This window comes from Heterocephalus glaber, unplaced genomic scaffold (genome assembly GCF_053883595.1).
Source record: "Heterocephalus glaber isolate CG9 unplaced genomic scaffold, H.glaber_assembly_v1.0 deba00001457, whole genome shotgun sequence".
NCBI classification, from domain to species: Eukaryota; Metazoa; Chordata; class Mammalia; order Rodentia; family Bathyergidae; genus Heterocephalus; species Heterocephalus glaber.
Window position 1 is genome coordinate 48,920,601 of NW_028258305.1, and position 18,760 is coordinate 48,939,360.

General features: G+C 51.4%; 1 protein-coding gene across 24 annotated transcripts in view; it reads right to left on the minus strand.

Moving 5' to 3' along the window:
• The window catches only part of Kcns3 (potassium voltage-gated channel modifier subfamily S member 3), a 357,419-nt gene that overhangs the window by 301,840 nt on the left and 36,819 nt on the right, over positions 1-18,760 (minus strand). For 12 of the 24 annotated variants that reach the window (XM_087216666.1, XM_087216670.1, XM_087216664.1 and 9 more), the window contains one exon: positions 14,876-16,882. The exons of the other annotated variants lie outside the window; for them this stretch is intronic. In XM_087216666.1, the coding sequence (XP_087072792.1) occupies positions 15,300-16,823 (1,524 nt within the window). In that variant the 5' untranslated portion in view covers positions 16,824-16,882 and the 3' untranslated portion in view covers positions 14,876-15,299. Of the gene's footprint in view, positions 1-14,875; positions 16,883-18,760 lie in introns of those variants that run through there. 24 annotated transcript variants of the gene reach the window in all.

The following is an 18,760-nucleotide window of genomic DNA, read 5'->3' on the forward strand; positions in this document are numbered from 1 at the left end:
CTGCCCTTTTACAGCCTGAGGTTCTGTCCTCCTCCATCTGTAAGTCTCAGTGTTTTCAAGCAAACTTTCTCGGTGCTTATATTAGCTAGAAGCAGTCTTTGTTGTTTGCAATCAAAGAAGTCTTAGCAGACACAGCGAGTTTCTTATTCAAACCCATTAAGGCCATTAAACTCAGGACAGATGCAGAACTGCAAAACAGAAATGAGAAAAGAAAGACCTTTTTGTCCCAGAAATTAAGAATATCAAATTCAGGTTCTTGTTTTTCCTTGAGAAGTAGTGTGACACCATTTGATGGCCCCAGGTAAGCTCCTCACATGTGCCATGCTAAGTGCCCCCAAGATGCCTTGCAAGGCTGACAGCCTGTAATGTCTCTGAGCCCAGGATGAGCCGATGGACAGGTCTCTTTAAAGTTCCTCTCATGCTCTTGCTCCTGAGGAAGGTCAGTGCAACCCCCAGATCCTGCCAGCAACAGAGCACGGAGGCAATCCAAACCCTTGGCGCATTTGTAAACAGATTGCCTGGGCTTCCTCAGAGCCTCAGCCTCTGGCCCATGTGACAAAGACACACATCTAACTGCGAAGACCTTGAAAAGCAGTGCAGAATCTGAGTGGGCTTCAGAAGGACATTAAAGAGCAACTTCCTTCCCAGGACAAAGGAGACCACTTTCCAGTCTCTTCTTCACATGCCCCTCGTTCCCCAAGCAGCACCGGGCAGCCCCTCCCCTCCCCTCCCCTCCATGCAGCCTCCTTCCATCCCTTCTCTGTGTGCTGCCCAAGGTGGTCCCCACGGCCTACAAGGGTCACAATGTTCTCCAGCAGGTCCTGAGTCCATGGGCCATCTGCCCACGGTTCTGGCTTTCTTGTAGGGTGAGGCTTCCTGACATAGACTTCCTGTTCACTCAACCAATATGGACTGAGCTCAGCCCATAGCCAAATGACTGAGAGGAAGGAGGCTGGGGGAAGTGTGAGGTGCAGGTCACACCCTGGTCCCAGCTCCAACCCACACTCCATTTATAAAGGTCAGTGAGGAAGGACACGCACACACTCCAGACACCCCTGCAGTAGGCAGTTAAGAGCGGCTGCGTGGAACTCATGCTGCATGTGATCCCCAGGGGTCAAGGGTCCATCAGCCACAGCGGACAGTGGGCACTGAGCATCTCAGAGGAGCCACAGAGGGCAGAAGGATGCCCACATCTCACGGGGCTGGCACTGACCAGGGCGGAGAGGACTCCTGGAGGGCGTGAGGCTCTGCTGGTCTCCTCTCGACCAAGCCATGCAGTGACACTGCAGGTGATTTCCACCTCCTGGTCTGTGCATGCCCGCTAAGCTGTGAGTCAGTGCTGGCAGAGGAATCACTGGGCAAACAGCCTCCTGTGACAGCAAAGGTCCAGGATCCAGGGCCAAGCCCTTTCATAAGCCGTGTGCTCTGAGGGGACAGAGCTCAAAGTGAACCTCAAGTCTGCTCAATCACACGCCTCTGTCCGCCAGGTGAATTACTTCGTGAAGCGATCCGCAGTCTCTCTTCTTGGTGGTTTACTAACAAGCAACAGGGATCTCCTGCCTCCAAACAAAGCCTGCTCATGTACTCTTCATTCCCCACTCTTTCTGTGGGCCTCCCCCTGCTCCCTGCAGCCTGTCTCAGTGGTAGATGAGCTTCTCCCCACTGGCCTTGGCAGGTTCTGCTCTGCCTGTGGAGGTCACACACATCTTCTGCATGTTAACTGGTTAACTCATATTCTTCCTTTAGTCTCAACTTGAATCTCATTTCCTATGAGAAGAGTCTCTATTGCATGTTCGCATGCCACAATGGTCATAAATAAAATACCTCATTTATTTTTACTGTCCTTTGATTCTTGTCAAGTCTTTTCCACAAAAGTAAAGTTCATGAAAGCAGAGGCTGGGGCTTCGTTGCTTACTTATGTTTTCCCACCTACTAGCATGAGCTGTGGGAAACACGGCAAGGAAGGGAGGGAGGAATGGCTGGAATATGAGTGTCTGCCACACAAGCCAGGGGACGCAGCCACACAAGGGAGGGTGTGCAGGGGACAGGAGCAGCAGGCAGAGGGGATCCTGGGAGAGCCCGCAGTGAAGCACAGGGCAGAGAAGAGAGGGAAGAGCCCTTAAAGAACACTTTGGGAGAGTATGCAGATGATGACAGAGGAGGAGAAAGAGACCAGTGCCGTGGGGTGGGGCCCAGGACACTGTAAATACAAGGTCAGCGCCAGGAGCACGTGGGCTGGGCCAGCCCTCAGGACAGGAAGCGGATGTGCAGCACGAAAGCAAGGCTGCATGTGTGGCCATCCTTCAGAAGCTTGGCTGGGCAGAGACAAAGGGGGAGGGTTGGGAGAGAGGGAAAGAACTCGGCGTTTTTGTCGGCTGAGTTGGAGTGAAGCAGCAACAGGAAGACAGCACAGCACGAAGGGCAGCTCAGAGAGGAAGCCTGGGAAGGTGGGGGCACTGGCATCCAGCAGGAAGCAACAGTGTCTGTGCCTGCCCAGGCCTGGCAGAGGGACCGAGGCACTGTCGGCAAACACTGAGTGAATGAATGCTGAGCAAATCAACACTGCACAGCACAAGTGGAGAGGAGCTCAGAGAAATGCCGCTGCTACAGTGTGGATCTAGAATGAGGCCCTTGAGGTACAGGTCGGTTCGCTTTGAGCTATTTGCAGGTGGGACCTTAAAGGGGTGGGGCCTAGTGGGAGCTCCTAGGTCATCAGCGTGACTCCAGAGCACAGTGGGAACCTGGCCACTTCCTGTCTCCTTCTGCATCCCAGATGCCATGAGGTGAGCCACTTCCTCCACCATTGGCTCCTGTCGCAATGGGCTGCCTCGGCCCAAGCAAAGGCGTCAAACCTGCAAATTGCGAACCAACACAGACCCTTCCTCTGTTTCATGGAACAGGAGCACCAAAGTGAGTTTGCAACAGGGCTTGTGCCGCAGCATGGGGTCAGTACTCAGGAGGGAGCTTCCTAGACTCGCCAAGGAAGTTATGTGGTAGCTGCAGGCCTGCTTCAGTGATGGCCAGGCCTGAAACCTTAACTTTACTGTCTCAAGTATTTTGTTACAGTACTGCAAAGCTGATTAACACAGCAACTTTCCCTTCCTAGCCCAGAAAGAAGGCAGAATAGGTGCCCTGTGAATAAATCGCTGTGCATATGAGGAGCATTACAGCGAAAGCTTTGATCTGAGGAGGCTGAGGCACTTGTCACAGAGGGCATCAAAAGAACCCTCCCAGCTGTGCCTGCCAGCTCGCTCTTGGCCACAGATGCCACTCAGTGAATTAGAAATGGTAGCAGAGGGAGAAATCTGGCCTCCAAAGTCAGGAAGTTTCAAGTTTTAATCTCATTTAAAAATTTACCACTTATTTGATCTGGGAAAATCACCAAACCTGCACCTCTGTAGCTGATTCTATGATGCTAAAAATTATTCTTCATTTATGGGTTTTCTTTAAATGAGCATAAGATATATACCACAGTGCCTGGCTGGAGCAGAAGTGGAAAGAGCAGTCAGAGTCCGACCTTGAGCAAGAGGCAGAGGTCCATCGGGTCAGAAGTGAAGCATGAAGGCAAATGATGGCAGAAAACCAAGGTCAAGTTTATGTCCGTTGCTTTCCATAGTGACCAGAGGGCAAGGACAAGTGTCCGGCCACTCTCTGTGCTTGGGAACCACCACACAGAATCTCCACCCTACTTAGAATTTCTTTTGTGAACTGTCCTTTTGTTAGCTATGAATTTCCTGCCATTTGTTCTTAGTTGCTTTAAATTTGTAGATTTAACAAAGTCTTTAGCAGAGTATGAATGCATAGATGACAGTTAATCAAATTTTGTCATGTTAAATGTTTATTATATTTTTTTCTTTTTTGTTGTGGTACTGGGGACTGAACTCAGGGATGCTCTACCAGAGCTACATTCATAGCCCTTTTCATTTTTTATTTTGAGAAAGGGTGGCCTCAAACTTCCATTCTGTTGTGGTTTGTGTCTAGATGTCCCTCCAGGGCATCATGTGGTTGTAGGTGGGGCTTTTTCAGAGGTGGCTGGATTTGGAGTGTGTGACTGATTCATGGTGCAGTGCTGGGCTCAAGGACACTAGGATTAAGGGTGTGAGTGCTATCCACTTTAGGTGGTCTGGATGGGATAGAAGGGACAGAAGAATGCTGTTAAGTTCCCTTGTTGCTTTGCTACTATCTGTCCACCATGAACTGTTTCTCTGCCAAGCCACCCTGCCATAGAGCCAGCTGATTATGGACTGAAACCTCTACAAACTATGAACTAAATTAACATTTTCCCCTTTAACTTTGGGTGGCAGGTATTTCATCTCAGGAATGAGAGAAAAGAAACTAAGACATAAATTTGGCACCTGCAATGAGAAAAAGAGTTACTAACACAGAATTTGGTGCCGGAAATGGGGTCATTGCTGTGACATTATCTAGCCATGTGGCTCTAGAGCCGTTGGAAAGCCTTTGGCTTGTGGAAAGGGGAAGAGTTAGGAAAGATTCAGAGATGCCAGCTAAAAAAGTAGAAGTGGAATGCCTTAGGTTGTTCTGTATGGGAGATTCTGGTCAGAGCTCAGAAGACCAGAAAGCTGGTAAAGACCAGGCTCGGGAGGTTTCTAATAGGAAGAAGGATTGCATTGGCTGTTGGACTCTAGACTATGTGTGTTATAGGTTGGTAGAAGGTTTGTCTGCATTTTGCTCATGTCCAGAGACTTTGCCTGAGATTGAGGTTAATGGTGGTAGACTAATTCATCTCTCAGAAGAAATTTCAAGGCAGTCTAATGTTGAGGCCATGGCATGGCTGCTGTAGGGGGCTTTTAGCCAGATCTATGTTGAGAATCAAAAGTCAAGAGCCTAGCAGATAATTTAAAATATGTTGAGTTTGGCAAGAAGGGAAGTTCCAGTAAGGCTGTGGACTGCAAGATACAGAAGAGATTTTGATTGCTGAGAAGGAACAGGAGAATAGAAAAGATGGCCTGAGGACATCACAAGAAACAGGACTCCACCCTTTGCAGCTTCAAATTTGCAAAAGTGAAGGACTTTGCTTAAGAAGAGAGCCCCAGAGCACCATGTTCCAGAATGGTGGTGGCCTAGGGAAGCTGTTCCTTAAGATTTGGTTCAAAGACACTCAACTCCCACAGCCAAAAGAGAAGGAAGCCTGGCTAATGCTCCAGCTACCAGCAGACCTTGGAATCATCTACATGGTGCTGGTTTTAGGTGCATGTGGGATGCAAGAGTTGTGAGGTCAAGAAAGCTTCCATTCAGGTTTCAGAAGAAGGCCTGAGAGGCCAGGCAGTGTGGTCCCGACAGGGCAGTGTGCGAAGCTGTGAGTGTGAAGCCAAAGGTACAATGGAGACCCCAGAAGTTTGGAGAAGCCAGGAACATGGATCATCTGAGACAAACTGCAAGGAAGGAGCAGAGCTGGACCCAGAGAGAAGCCATGGTAGCTACAACCACCAGCAATGCTGTAGAGGTGGAGCCACCCTAGCTCTTTGGAGTTTGCATCTTGCCTCAGATTGCCCCAAATACTGCCCATGGAACTACAGGACTTAGTGTTTGCCCTACTGGATTTTGGTCTTGCTTTGGTCCTATTCCTTTTTATCCCCCTTTTATGTACCTTTTGGAATAGTAAAGTTATCTTGTGCCCTTGTATGTTTGAAGTGTTTTAACTTTCTTTTCATTTGTACAAGGGGTCACAGCTAAGAATTTGCCTTAAATCTCAGAGAAGACTTGGGATTTAAGACTTTTCAGCATTGCTGAAATTGTGAGGATTTTGGCAACTCTTAGAGACAGACTAACTGCCTTTTGCATAAAGGGATGTGTGTGAGTCTTTGGGAGGCCAGGGGTGGATGTTGTGGCTTGTGCCTGGATGGCCCCACACACACCCTAAGACATCATGTGGTCATAGGTGGAGCTTTTTCAGAGGTGGATGGATTTTGAATGTGTGATTGATTCATGGTGCAATGCTGGGCTCAAGGGCATTAGGATTAAGGTTGTGAGTGCTACCTACCCTAGAAAGTCTAGATGGGATAGAAGGGGCAAAAGGACACTGTTAAGTTCCCTTGTTGCTTTGCTACTATCTGTCCTCCATGAACTGTTTCTCTGCCAAGACACCCTGTCTTGGAGCCAGCTGATTACGGACTGAAACCCCTATAAACTGTGAGCTAAATAAACTCTTTAACTTTGGGTGTCAGGTATTTTATCTCAGCAGTGAGAGAAAAGTAAGACAGAAATTTGGTAACTGCATGAGGAAGAAAAATAACTAACACAAATCCTCCTTCCGCAGCCTCTGTATATATCTTCATAAACTATTTTAAAATATCTAACACAAGCAATTAAGTAATATGTTTTTAAGTGCATAGCTATGCATATTTTCCAATTGACTTTATATCTGCCACTTTTTTGTCATCTAATTCATTTTTATCTTGTTTCTCTCATCTCTATTTCATAGAAATAGATCAAAGGTGCTGGCCGTGGCTGGGACATGTTTGGGAAACTAATCTCTTTCAACTCTGTAAGGCTTACCCAACATTTTTTGGAAAGAGGCAGTGTTAGTAAATAAACAAGCACATACAGCTTGTCTCCAGAGAAGCAACAGGTAGACATATAGGACACCTACACCTACTGTTTGCTTCAAACTCTGCCAGGTGTCCTTCCTGTGCTATTTCATGTATTTCAGCAAATTAGGTGAGTTTTATCATTTCCAGTGGGAATGACAGGGAAACTGAAGAAAACACCCTGGAGAGAGATCATGTGCCTGGCTTAGTGAATAAAGATAGGAAAATTCAAATGTTTTCAGAGAATTTAGGTACTCTGTAGCCATAGTGCCAGTTTCCTGCAATGAAATGAAAATTCAATTCATTCTTTTTTTTTTTTTTTGGTACCAGGGATCAAACTTGGGACCTTACGTTTGTGAGGCAGGTGGCGGAACCACTGAGCTAAATCCCCAGCCCCTCCAATTCATTCTTTTAACTTTCCATTCTACCTTAAGTGTATAAACAGACAATGGTCTTGCCATTTTGCACTATAATACTGACCAAAATTCTGATTTCTACATCTGCTGGTTATAGTATTCACGTCCCGAAGAAAAGGAAAGAAGGAAATCAACTTGGAAGCAGGGTCCAAGCCAACCCAGTGCCTGCGTGCTCTGGACCTCACTATAAGCAACAGACAACGTTCGCTCTCCTGCTCGCAGCTGCTTCTCACTCAGCAAAGTCTCTTTATCCACAAAGCCTGATATGCCCAACCCAGCTCCTACTGGCTTTTCCTTCCAGAATCTCCTTCATATTTGCACTCCAAATTATACAGTCTCCTTGTATCAGTCTTAGCTTGCTTCATGCCTGCTATTTACAGTCCACACTGAAATTCTAAATTCATGGAATCGGAGAACCTGGCTTGAGACCACTGATGCTCAGAAGAGCAGAAGAAATACAAGAGACCCTTTTATGCCTTCATTCTGATTTGCTTCTCAGGGATGTCTACAGAGCAGCCAGCCTGTGAAGACAGACTGTCCTCTCTGGAGTGAAGGGAGGCTGGCTTACAGCTGGTGTAACAGAAGTCATGTCCCCTCTAGGGCAAGGACACAGATCCCACTGCCGTTTCTAAAGGCTTGTTCCCTGGGCTCAGCGTCCTCATGAGCACACTTCACACACCCTACGGAGACAGGCTCAGGGAATGAACATAAGGGCCGACCCTCCAGCTCGCTTTGCTAGGGCTAAAGAACTGCCCTTGGTCTCGGGCCCAAGAATCGAACACCTTTGCCAGCCTCCGAAAAGCTGTGGCTAATTTGTTACCGAGCCAGCGGGGAAATCTCCTGACAGGGTCAGAATCAGTGGCCCCGCCACCACTCCCCAGTACCCACGAAAGTCTAAAGCCCTCAGCAACAGCAGCAAACCATTCTGAGGTTCAAAGTAGCAGCAAATGTTAGAAACACACTTTTGAGATAATCAAATCTTCTCAGTGAAATTTACGAATATCACAGTCACATGACGTAAGTGAGCATTGAGCTGGAAGGGCAGTGGGTAAGGAGTGAGTTTGCAGGCGAAACCGCCAGGCTGAGGATCTGCCTCCTAACTGCAGACTCTTCCTCAGACCACTCCGGAGAAGATGTGGGAATCAGAGTACCTTACCTCACTGGTTGCAAGAATTAAACACACTAATTAAAGCACCATCACCCATCTACTTCGTTGTTGTCCATCTGGCAACCAAAGTGTAGCTCATTCCAGGGCACTAAGCTGCTTTGGAAGCCCCGCAAAGCCAGGCATGGTGGCACACACCTGTGCCTGTGAAGGCCCTGAGTACACACAGCAGCTGCTCTCTACAGAGTGGGAGCCTTGCTTACGGGACTCGAAGATCTGTGCACGAGACAACCTCCTTGGGACCGCAAGGTCCTGAGATATTTTGTCTGATAAACCAGTGCTAAATTCACCAGTGTCAGCAAGTCTGTCGCTGCTCAAGGGTGCACAGGGCACTCAGGGACCTGCTCCAGTCACATGACCCTGCAGGGGGACAGGGAAGGGCGGGGCCAGAATCAGTCAGGGTAGAGAGGGCCGCTCGTGACCTCAGAGCCACAGGAGAACCTAACATCACACTGAAAAGCAGCACGAGTTCATCAGGCAAAGAGGGGGCACAAAGGACTGAACATCTGAACCATCTAGTTTAACACGTACACGTGTAGGATTCGCCAGACAGGGGTCAAGGGTTAAGTTTAGCTGATGAGTGAAACCTTAGCCAAGAGGACAATATTAGTTAATAAAAACAGAAAAGTAAGATTTATTGAGCACCTGCTATGCACCCTCAACATGTATTATCTCAGGCTTGTGACATCGGCCTTACCAGCCTTTGTGCAACTGAGGAAATGGAGGCTTTGCAGGGGAAGCAGCTTGACCTCGGCCACTCAGCAAGAAGGTGGTGACGCCAGGCCTCCAACCAACGTGTGGCTTCCCAGGCTTCAGCACCACAGCCCTGCCCGGAGGCCTCAGGATGAGCGTCTCATCAGCAGAAGCCGGGTCCTGCTCACCACGCCATCAGAGCAGGTACACACAGAGCAGGACGCAGCACACACTGGGTGCAAACGCACAGGAAGAACTGCATGAAATGGAAGAAACGTGCAGCTTCCCACGCACTGGCTAAGGGCTGGGGTCAGCCTGAGAGGCTGCCTGGGACACGGTGACACTGGCTCGAAGACGCAGTCTGAGGAGTGAGGAAATGAGGGGAAACCGAGGTGAGAAGCAGAGTCTTTCCAAGGCCCAGAGACCGAAGGTGACCAAAAGCCAAGGCTGGCAGCTGGGAGCCGAATCCCAGCCAAATACAATGGATGCAGGAGGGGCCCCTGGAGAGGCAGTGGGGCTGCTCCTGTGACCGCCGTGGAGGCTCAGAGCCCTCTTCCGCGTGTCCAGCTAGCTTGCAGCTGGGCCCAGAGGTGGCAATACAAGCCAACGTGAGCCATTTCTGTGCCCCTGCCCAATACTCTGAGGGCCTGAGAAGAATTCAGAAGCCTCTCACCCCTATTCTGAAGTGTGACGCTGTCACTGAAGTGTCCCTTGCTGACCAGTGCGGGGACGACACGAGAACCCTATGTGTGCCTGGCCCAGCCCATTCCTGCAAGAGCCCCAGCCCTGGCACCGGGCAGGTTCTGGGCCAGGCCTTACCCTCTGCTCAGTCCAATGTCAGAACTGCACACGCCAGAGCCACCTCCCCAGGAGAGAAGCCCTGAACCCACACATCTGCAACAGAACCTGACTCCATCATTTGCTCTGCAGGAAGAAAGAGGCTTTTTCTTGCTCCACTCAGGAACGAATGCATGGGCTCCGATGCTGACAAACATCTTTCACCCTTTATAAATCCCATGCCCCGTGCTCCCTGTTCCTGGGGGATAGCTGGTTTGCCCACTGCAGCCAAGGCAAAATTTCCTGAGATTACCGCTGCTGGAGAGAAAGCTGTGTGTGCTTCACACACCTGGCCTTACAGCGCCTCACAGTGCTGTGGCACTCTTCAGTGCGATGCGCCCACACTGGCAGGGCAGGATGCACGGGGAGACAAAGCTGTGTTCAAATGCTGAGCAAAGCTTCTGGAACTAAATGTTCTGTTCACTGATTTTTTTTCTTTTGAATAATGCAATAAAGTTCACTGTGAACCCACATGCAGTTACTTCTGTTCTTTGTCTTTCTTATCAGGCAAAAGGGGTCTCCTGATGACCTCTTGCTACCAAGCGGTCAAAACACACTCGGCATTTTCCACCCACGCGATCCTGTCCTTCCCCTTTCACACGCTAAGACCTGAAGCCGAGCTGGTGGATGTGGCTCAAGCTTTCCAGTCCCGACCTGCAGCTCTTTTACCACCCAAACCCACCACATCTCAGCGACAGCCTCTGCATTCCACAAACCCTTACACATGCTCCAAAGCCTCCTCACTGTGATTTGTGATTCTGCTATTTCAGATTAACACTGCTTAACGTGAAATCAGCATCAGTGTCTGTCACGGAAGGCCGTGTGCAGGTCCTCCTGGACACCTGCAAGTGTCTTGCCCATAAGACTGTGTCTCATACCAGCAGGGTGCTGCAGTCTGACGGGCAAAGCTGATTCCACAGAGCCCTGCTGGAGCGGAGCTGAGCATTACAACATGAGGAAGGCACTTAGCAAGCACAAGCTCTGCACACAGAATGGCCTGTTTAGTTCTTAGTGCACTTCCGGTGAGAAAGTTGGCATTACCTGTGGACAGAGCGGCAGGCGGAGGCTCAGGGAGGTCGAGGCCTTGTGCAAGGCTGCAGACAGAGTCAGCGTTAGAGCTCCAACACGTCCAACCAATGCCATGCTTCGCCCCCGCCCCACTTCCCAAGCGGGCAGATGCACGGGCAGCGGTGACCACTGCACTAGGGCTTCTCAGTAGCTGTGCAGCACAGACCAGAGCTGTCTTTACCTCTAGATGCAGACGCCTGAACCATGGCCCTGAAGTAACGCAGGTGCTGCCCCTGAGGACCTGTGAGTGTCACCTCACATCGCAAGAAGACCTGCAGATGAAATTCAGTTGGGGATCTTGATGTGGAGAGAGCAGCCTGAAGTAGCCAGTGGGTCTGTACTGTAATCAGCGTCCGGGTTAGAGACAGGGAGAGGAGACACAGAAGAGAGGGTAACGTGACTGCAGAGGCGGATGGGCCACGGAACCCCCAGCCCAGGGATGCCCACAACTCTAGGGGTCGAAGAGGCAAGGCAAGAGCCCCACAGCCACCCGACCCCGGCCAAGGCCTGGAAGACTCATTCGGTGCACACTTCTGGGTCCCAGGACTGGACAAGAGTAAGCATCCACCGTCAGAGCCACTGAGTGCGCGACAACCTGCTAGAGCAGCCCCAGGAGGCCAGCGCTCTCAGGAAAGCAGCTCAGGCTGAAACACCTTTTTTCGGAGGCCCGTCAAGTTGGGGACATCCATTATGTTCTCTTTCTTCTCCTAGCCCTCTGAAAAAAGGTAAACTGATTAAAGGTCTTAAAATGTGAGTCTTTACAGCAGGGAAAAGCACTCCAAATGAAAACTTAGTGATTTGAAAAATAGTGACATTCTTTTTTTCAGGGGCAGTTAATAGTTGGTTCTGCCTTCAGTGAGTGCGAAACACAGACAAATGAACTTGAAATCACCCTTAGCACCACTTCGTTTAAACCCAAACTGAAGAGTATGTCCACCTTCTCTGGAGGCTTCAGAAACCGAGAAAACAGGCATCCGTCTCAGGTACATTGAGAATCTAAGCAGAAATCATTTCAGTTTCTCTTTGAGGCTCACTGCATTCCCGTGATGCGTTAGCTTCTGGTTTCTAGAAATTCTTACCTGATCTGTATGTTCAGAAATGCAACGCTTTCTGAGGTATTTCACAGCACAAAAGAATTATCATTGCGTTTTTATTTTATTAATGGCATTGCGATTGTGCTCAGAGAAAGACTGCTCTTTGAAAGATGCCTCCTGAAATATTTATGGATTAAATGACATGACGAGGCTGGCTTCAAAATAAACCGGGGAGCAGGGAGGTGAGTCATGGAAGAGATGAAATAAACTCCTTGGAGAGCAACTGCTGATGCTGGGTGAGGGGTACGGGAGGTGCAGGCACCACGCCTGCCCGCAGCCCTGTGTGCACCTGAGGATTTTCATAGTGGTGGGAAGAGAGGAGGCAGGGAGGAACAGGAACCAGAAGAGGGAGGGAGGGAGGGAGGAAGCCGGGCGCCAGCTGCAGACAGGCCCTCAGGGATCTGATCTCTGCGGCTCAGCGGCCTGGGCAGTTCACTCCTGGTCCTCAGGCCTACCCACCAAGGACCCATCGCAGCCCACACTCTGGGCAGTGCTTTACCATCCAGGGCCTTTGTCCGTTTCTCTTTCCACTCACCGCTCCTCTCTTCCTGTTTCTAAATGATCTGCATCCTTCCAGGGAAGGACAAGGTAACAGACGCTGAGAACAAGTAGATGTTATTGCACCTCGGGTGACTTTCAGCAACCCTGAACCTCGCACCCACTGACCGCACTCGGGACCTCTTCCCCGGGGACGGAAGGAAGCGAGGAGCCCAAGTTTCACGGAGGCAATTTCCCAGGCCCTCAACCACAAACCCTGAAATCTCACTGGCTACAGAAGGTAAGAATATAAGAAAGCATAGATGACAGGTTGCAACTGGCTTTCATTATGCAAATTCATAATGAAACAAAGTCATAGGGCATTGTGAAGACAGAATATAAGTGACATAAGTGTCGGGGCTCAAAGGGCCAGCAGTCACCCACTGGCGAGGGCAGGCCAACAGCGAGCAGTGCTGAGCCTCCCGCGCTCTGCTCCAAGTCGAGCTGCGCACTTCCGGGCCCCCAATGCCAACTGCTCCCTGGCAGCTGTCCAAGAACTCGGAGAACACTGTTCTGCTGACACAAGGCAAACCCTTAACCCTAACTGAACCACGCGGAAACTGCTGTCTTTCTAGACCAAAATAACGGAGGCTGCAGTTCCCTCCAGAGGGACCCTGTTTCTCAGCCCAAGCGTCTCAGAAACGGGGATCCGTTCTGTAAAACAGAGCCTCGAGAGATGAAGGCCCAAGACCCCCTGGATGAGGACAGTAACACACACACCCAAACTGTCGAGCATCAGATTAGCAGCGGAGGAAGGGCTCGGCATACAAAAGCAACGGAGACACCCAGCATTTCCGGGAGGGAAAAGAAAGAGCAAGCAAGGTGGCAAGCTAGCTGCACCCACCCCGCAGGACAAACAGGGCCAGACACCTCAAAGGTGGGAGACCAGGCAGCGGCAGTAGGGTGCTCAGCGAAGGCAGGGAAGAGGCACGAGGGGCCAGGCTTAGCAGCGCTGGGGCCCGGAGGGGCGTCCAGTGGCTGACACACCACCTGCCCAGCCCAGCACTGCGGAGGCCCCTGCAGACTTCAAACTGAACCCACGGGCTCCCAGGGACCAGCCTCTCCCTCTCTCCCTCCCTCTCTCTCCAGCCAGTGTCCTCAAGGAAGGGCCCTCAAGTCTGCTCCAGCCTGGGTGCTAGTCCAGAAAACTTCTCCATAAACAACCTGTCTGATCTCTGGATCAGGAAAGGCAAGGGACCCAAGCCAGCATCTGCCACTGCCACTCACAGACTGGACACTGCAACTCTGCCGAAGCTTGCTTCTCGGCCTCCTCAGAGGAGCCCTCTGGTCTCATGTCATCCGCTCCGGGCACAGCAGAGTAGAGGCAGTTCCAGGGTTCAGGTTGCAGGGTTCCAGGGTTCCAGGTAGAGGCTGCAGGGTTCAGGCCCCAGCCACTATTCCCTGTGTGAACTCACACAAGCCGCCTGCCCCGGGTCCCCTCCGACAGTGAGAACAGAAACCCCTGCTGCTGGGGACACAGGGGAGGGAGTGAGATTCCACGACAGAGCACTCGGTCCCTTCTCACCGTCATGGCTCCTGCTGTTACTTCACCATGCAACTGCTGTGAGAGCTGTGTTCAGTTCTCTCACTACTAGGTAAGAAGAAATCCTTCATAAAACGGGATCCAAATTCTACTGCTAGGCCTGAAAACTACACTTGCGCCAACACAGAAGGCTCTGGGGGAAGAAAGGCATGTGCAACGGGAAGGGGATGACACACGCGGACAAAAGGGGACACAAATCCTGATTGGCTGCGTCCACCTCCGGGCACACACAGTGAGGAGTCGGAGTTCTGGTAGCTACACAGTGTCCTCCTTCCCTGCACTGCTCCGCGACATGTCAAGAGCTGGGACACAGATCCCAGCTGGGCTCCCCCACTCGGGAGGGCTTGGGGAGCGAACTGTGTGCCCAGCCTGAGAGCACGGCACGGCCAGGAGTCCCCAGCTGACCCTGGCCAAGTCCTCCCCTGTGGGCAGAGTTGCTGTGTCTGCTCCAGCGAGGACTGTCGTCTCCTTCAGGAGTGGGTTTCTTTGCAGGACACGGCCACTGCCATCGCTGAGGCTACCTGGAAAGTCGGCCCAGGCCACAGCTGGCCTACAGCTTCTCACACCTGTGTGTGTGACACCTCTCCCCTCACCCGCTCACTGACCACATCTCTGCTGTGAATGGGGGTCACTCCGCTCGGCATAATTTCCAGGGGATAAGGTTTTATCCTAGCAGGAGATATCACAGAATTCAAAACATACTCTGGAAAGGTGGGCATGCACACTTCGCTCACATGCCCCACGCACACAAGTTTAAACAGTTTACCCTTGACGGTGCGGATCAGTCACAGACATGTTCTTCTACCTGCCCACTACCTCACATCTACCAAATGAAAGGCATTGTTACTGTACATCCAAAATTCAGAAACATAAGAAAGGACCCTGGATATTCAGAAAAGAGCTTTTCCCTTTCAAGCCAATTTTGTACGTACCTACATGGACTTACTACACATAAAAATATAACAACCAACACATTCTCCATACTGAATTAGGAAGTTTATTAGGCTCCTAGTTTCCATGTCTAGAACATGAACACTAGTTTACATGCATTGTTTCATTTTGTGGATTGTACATGCATGTAGTCTTCATCAGCTGGACCTCTGATTTTACTGGTCAGTAATTTACAGTTAGCTCAATGTGAGTAATGACAATGCAGAATGAGGCATAAACTGTAGCAACAACTCCCACCCAATATCATGAACTTTTTTTCCAAAACCGTATACAACTCTCTCTTGTAAAAAATAAATTTCAGAACAAGGCATTTAATTGACCTCACTGATAAAAAATAAAGATAATTCTATCATTTCAGAATTCAGCAATGAATGTCCAACTATGGCTAGAAGTTACACCCTGAGAAGTAAATGATTTTAACCAACCACTGAGGTTTATAAAGCTGTGTTAACCTAATGTCGGGAAAGGACCAGATACAGGCACGGAGGCCCCTGCTCGCTGCGCTGTGCAGCTCTCCACGGACGCGGTTCTGTAAGCGTCCTCGTTGTCGTTGATGCTGGAAGCATCTGTGGAGTCAGGGTCTCGCAGCACGATGCCCACAGAAGACAGGCTGGCGATGAAGGCATGCACCTTCTGGGCATACATGTCCCGGACATTGAAGTGTGGCAGTTCATGACACTTCTCCGGGGCTTCCTCGCTGCACGGGTCCGCGTCAATGTCCTTTTGCTTCTGGTAGTACTTGGAGAACTTGTTAAAGATGATGGTGATGGGAAGAGCCACCACCAGTATGCCGCAGAGGATGCAGGTGCTGGCGATGAGCTTCCCAGCCAAGGTGACTGGGTAGGTGTCCCCGAAGCCCACGGTGGTCATGCTGATAGTGGCCCACCACCAGCAGATGGGGATGCTGGTGAGGCTGGAGCCCGGGTCATCTTTCTCCACCGAGTAGATAAGCACGGAGAAGATGGAGATGCCGACAGACAGGAAAAGCAGCAAAAGCCCAACCTCGTGGTAGCTGTGTCTCAGCGTGGCCCCGAGGGACCGAAGTCCTACAGAGTGCCGCGCAAGCTTCAGAATGCGGAAAATCCGCATGAGCCGGAGAATCTGGACCACTTTGCCCATGTTCTCAATGTCCTCGCTCTCTTCTTCCTTGGTATCTACTGCCAGCGTGGCGTAGAAGGGAATGATGGAGACAAAGTCAATTATGTTCAGAGGATTCTTCCAGAATTTCTTTTGACAGGGAGCAGCAACCAGCCGGATGGCAAGCTCCCCGGTGAACCAAGTGATGCATGCGATCTCCACGCCCTCCAGCACAGGGTCATCCGCCTCTCTGTCCTCGCCCTGGAGCTCCGACATGCTGTGCACACACATGGCCACGATGGAGGCCAGCACCACACTCAAGGATGAGGCAGCGATCAGCTTGGCGGACAGGCAGGATGCTGGGTTCTCCATACGGATCCAGATTTTCTTCCGGAGCTGCCCAAACCGCAGCTGGTCGAACTTCCCCAGCTCCTTCTCGAAGAGAGAGGACCCTTCGAAGGAGGAGTCAGTGCTGGCCTCGGGGCTTCTCTGCTCCCAGTCCTTGTCGTGGCTCTCCTCCTTGCGCTCCTGGTAGCGAGCGCTGCAGCAGGAGTCGAGGAACAGCTCGTTGATGCCCCAGTACTCGATCTCCTGGCAGAAAGAGAACACACACAGCTCCTCCATGACATGCAGCTTCCCCGTGTAATAGAAGTTCAGAACATATCTGAACAGGGATGGGCTGCGGTCAAAGTAGTACTCCTTGTCGGCCACACTGTAATCGTCACACAGCTCCAGGATGGCCTCTTCCGAGTGGCAGGTGAGCAGCTTCCCCAGGCGGGTGTGAGGGAACCGCAGCAGGGTTCTCTGATCCACAGACTGCTTAAAGCCCCCCACGTTCAAGTTGACCAGTTCCTCATCTTGTCCAGGGTGACGGAGAAACTCACCGAGCACCATGATGGCTCCGGGGAGCAGCGTGCTGGCCGGAAAGGGAGGTGCAGGAGGTCACGCCGCGCCTGGAAGGAGCACAAGCGCGTTAGCACTGGGACCCATCTGCCCGGCCACGCCCACTTCCAGTCGCCTCTCCAGGAAGGCGGGCGACACTCAGAGCAGAGCAGAACGAGGCAGGAAATGAATGCAGCGCAAATGAACACACTGTTACACATCTAACAAGAAGACAATCAGGACAAAACGGAATTTTTCAAAACTTTGGGCTTATAGATCTATTTTTTTTAGAAAACAGAGAAGACTGCAAAAATAATTTTAAGAATCCTAAATACTACTTACTTATTAAGCACTCAACCCCACACACACAGCGCAGTCTACTCTCAACCCACAGTCTGAGCATCGCCGCAGCTCGGACATGCCAGCCTGCCGCTCCCTCCTCCCGTCCACCCCAGGGAGGGGTGCACTCTGCACCCGAGAACCAGTCCTCCCCACCCTCCGCACTGCGTGCACGACCCAGGGCAGGCTCGGCTCCACTAGGATCTGGGTTCCCCTCTGTGCCCCAGTGCTTTTCTCTCTAAGAGAGCCCCACCCTAGGCTTGGACGTGGATGACCAGCAGGACGCAACTATCCCCCTGCCCTAGAGTACTGTGGATCTGCAGGTATCACTGCTCTTCCAGGATGGGGTTCCAGCTGTGGCCACATGACCCGGCGAAGCCTCCTACACTGAACTGCATGCTCAGTTTCCAACACCGCTCACTGCCCACCCAGCCCCAGCCCTCAAAGGCATCTCCCACACTGCCCTGAGCCACGATCATCTGCACACGCAGTTACACTGGCCAAGCACAGGGCTGCTTTTATTTCTGACATTAACCAGGCTGCACTAGACCTATTTCTGAGAGAGAAAAGAATGAGCTTTGCGCACAATCCACTACACTCGCACTTCCTCCCAGCGATGCTGCAGGTGAAGGACAGGGTCACGCAAGAGTTGCCACCGGATACGCGAGAGGCCGTTCACACTGGGTCGGTTAGCCCTTCCAGCACAGTAAGGCAGAAGTGTGAGAAAGCCAAGTCCAAGGTCAAGCGACAGGGAAATGGCAGAGCCAAGACTGGAACCCAGGCTGAATTCATTCCAAAGCCTACCTCTTCTCCACCACTGAACTCCAGCCTCAACTTCTCCCTTAGGGCAACCCAGGAATCTGGTGCAGGGTCACTGAGGAAGGAGCAGAGACCCTGGCTGGACAGGCTTCACAGCAGAGGCAGCATGAAGCTCAGACGCTGAGGGCCCAAGCAGAGCTGACCAAACCGAGGGGGAAGCTCCCACAGGAGGTGGGCAGGAAGCAGATGGTAAAAGGGCTGCTACAGCAGCCGCAAGAATCTGGGCAGTACCCTGGCAGCACGGGCCCTGGCGGGTCTTAACCAGCAATGGGCAAGGCCGCACTTACGCCTGTGACTCAGAAAGGTCCCACCGAGGCTGCACACTGCCCTTCACGCATGGCACGGCACAGCACGGCACGGCATGGCACGGCATGGCAGGACACCCCTGCCACGCACGGGCACCACGTCCTTGGACCTCCCAGCCTCCGAACTGGGAGATAAACATCTTTCCTTTATAAATTAAAAAACAATCAGCCTGGCGTGGTGGTGCCTGTCTGTAATCCCAGCACCTCAGGAGGATGGAGCAGATGCATCCCAAGTTTGAGCCCAGCCTGCATGCACGGTCCGGGAGACCCCGACTCCAAATAACCAATTAAAAACCAGGGCTGGAGATGCAGCTCAATGTGGAAGTCCTGGGGTCAGTCCCCACTACTGCCAATAATTAATAGTAATAATAAAGACTGCACTTGGCCACCGGGCTGAAGAGCTCAGAGGCAAGGCTGGGCCCGGAGACGGGGGGAGAGGAGCAGGAGAGGAGCCAGACCCGAGTCACACAGCAGGGTGCACACAGA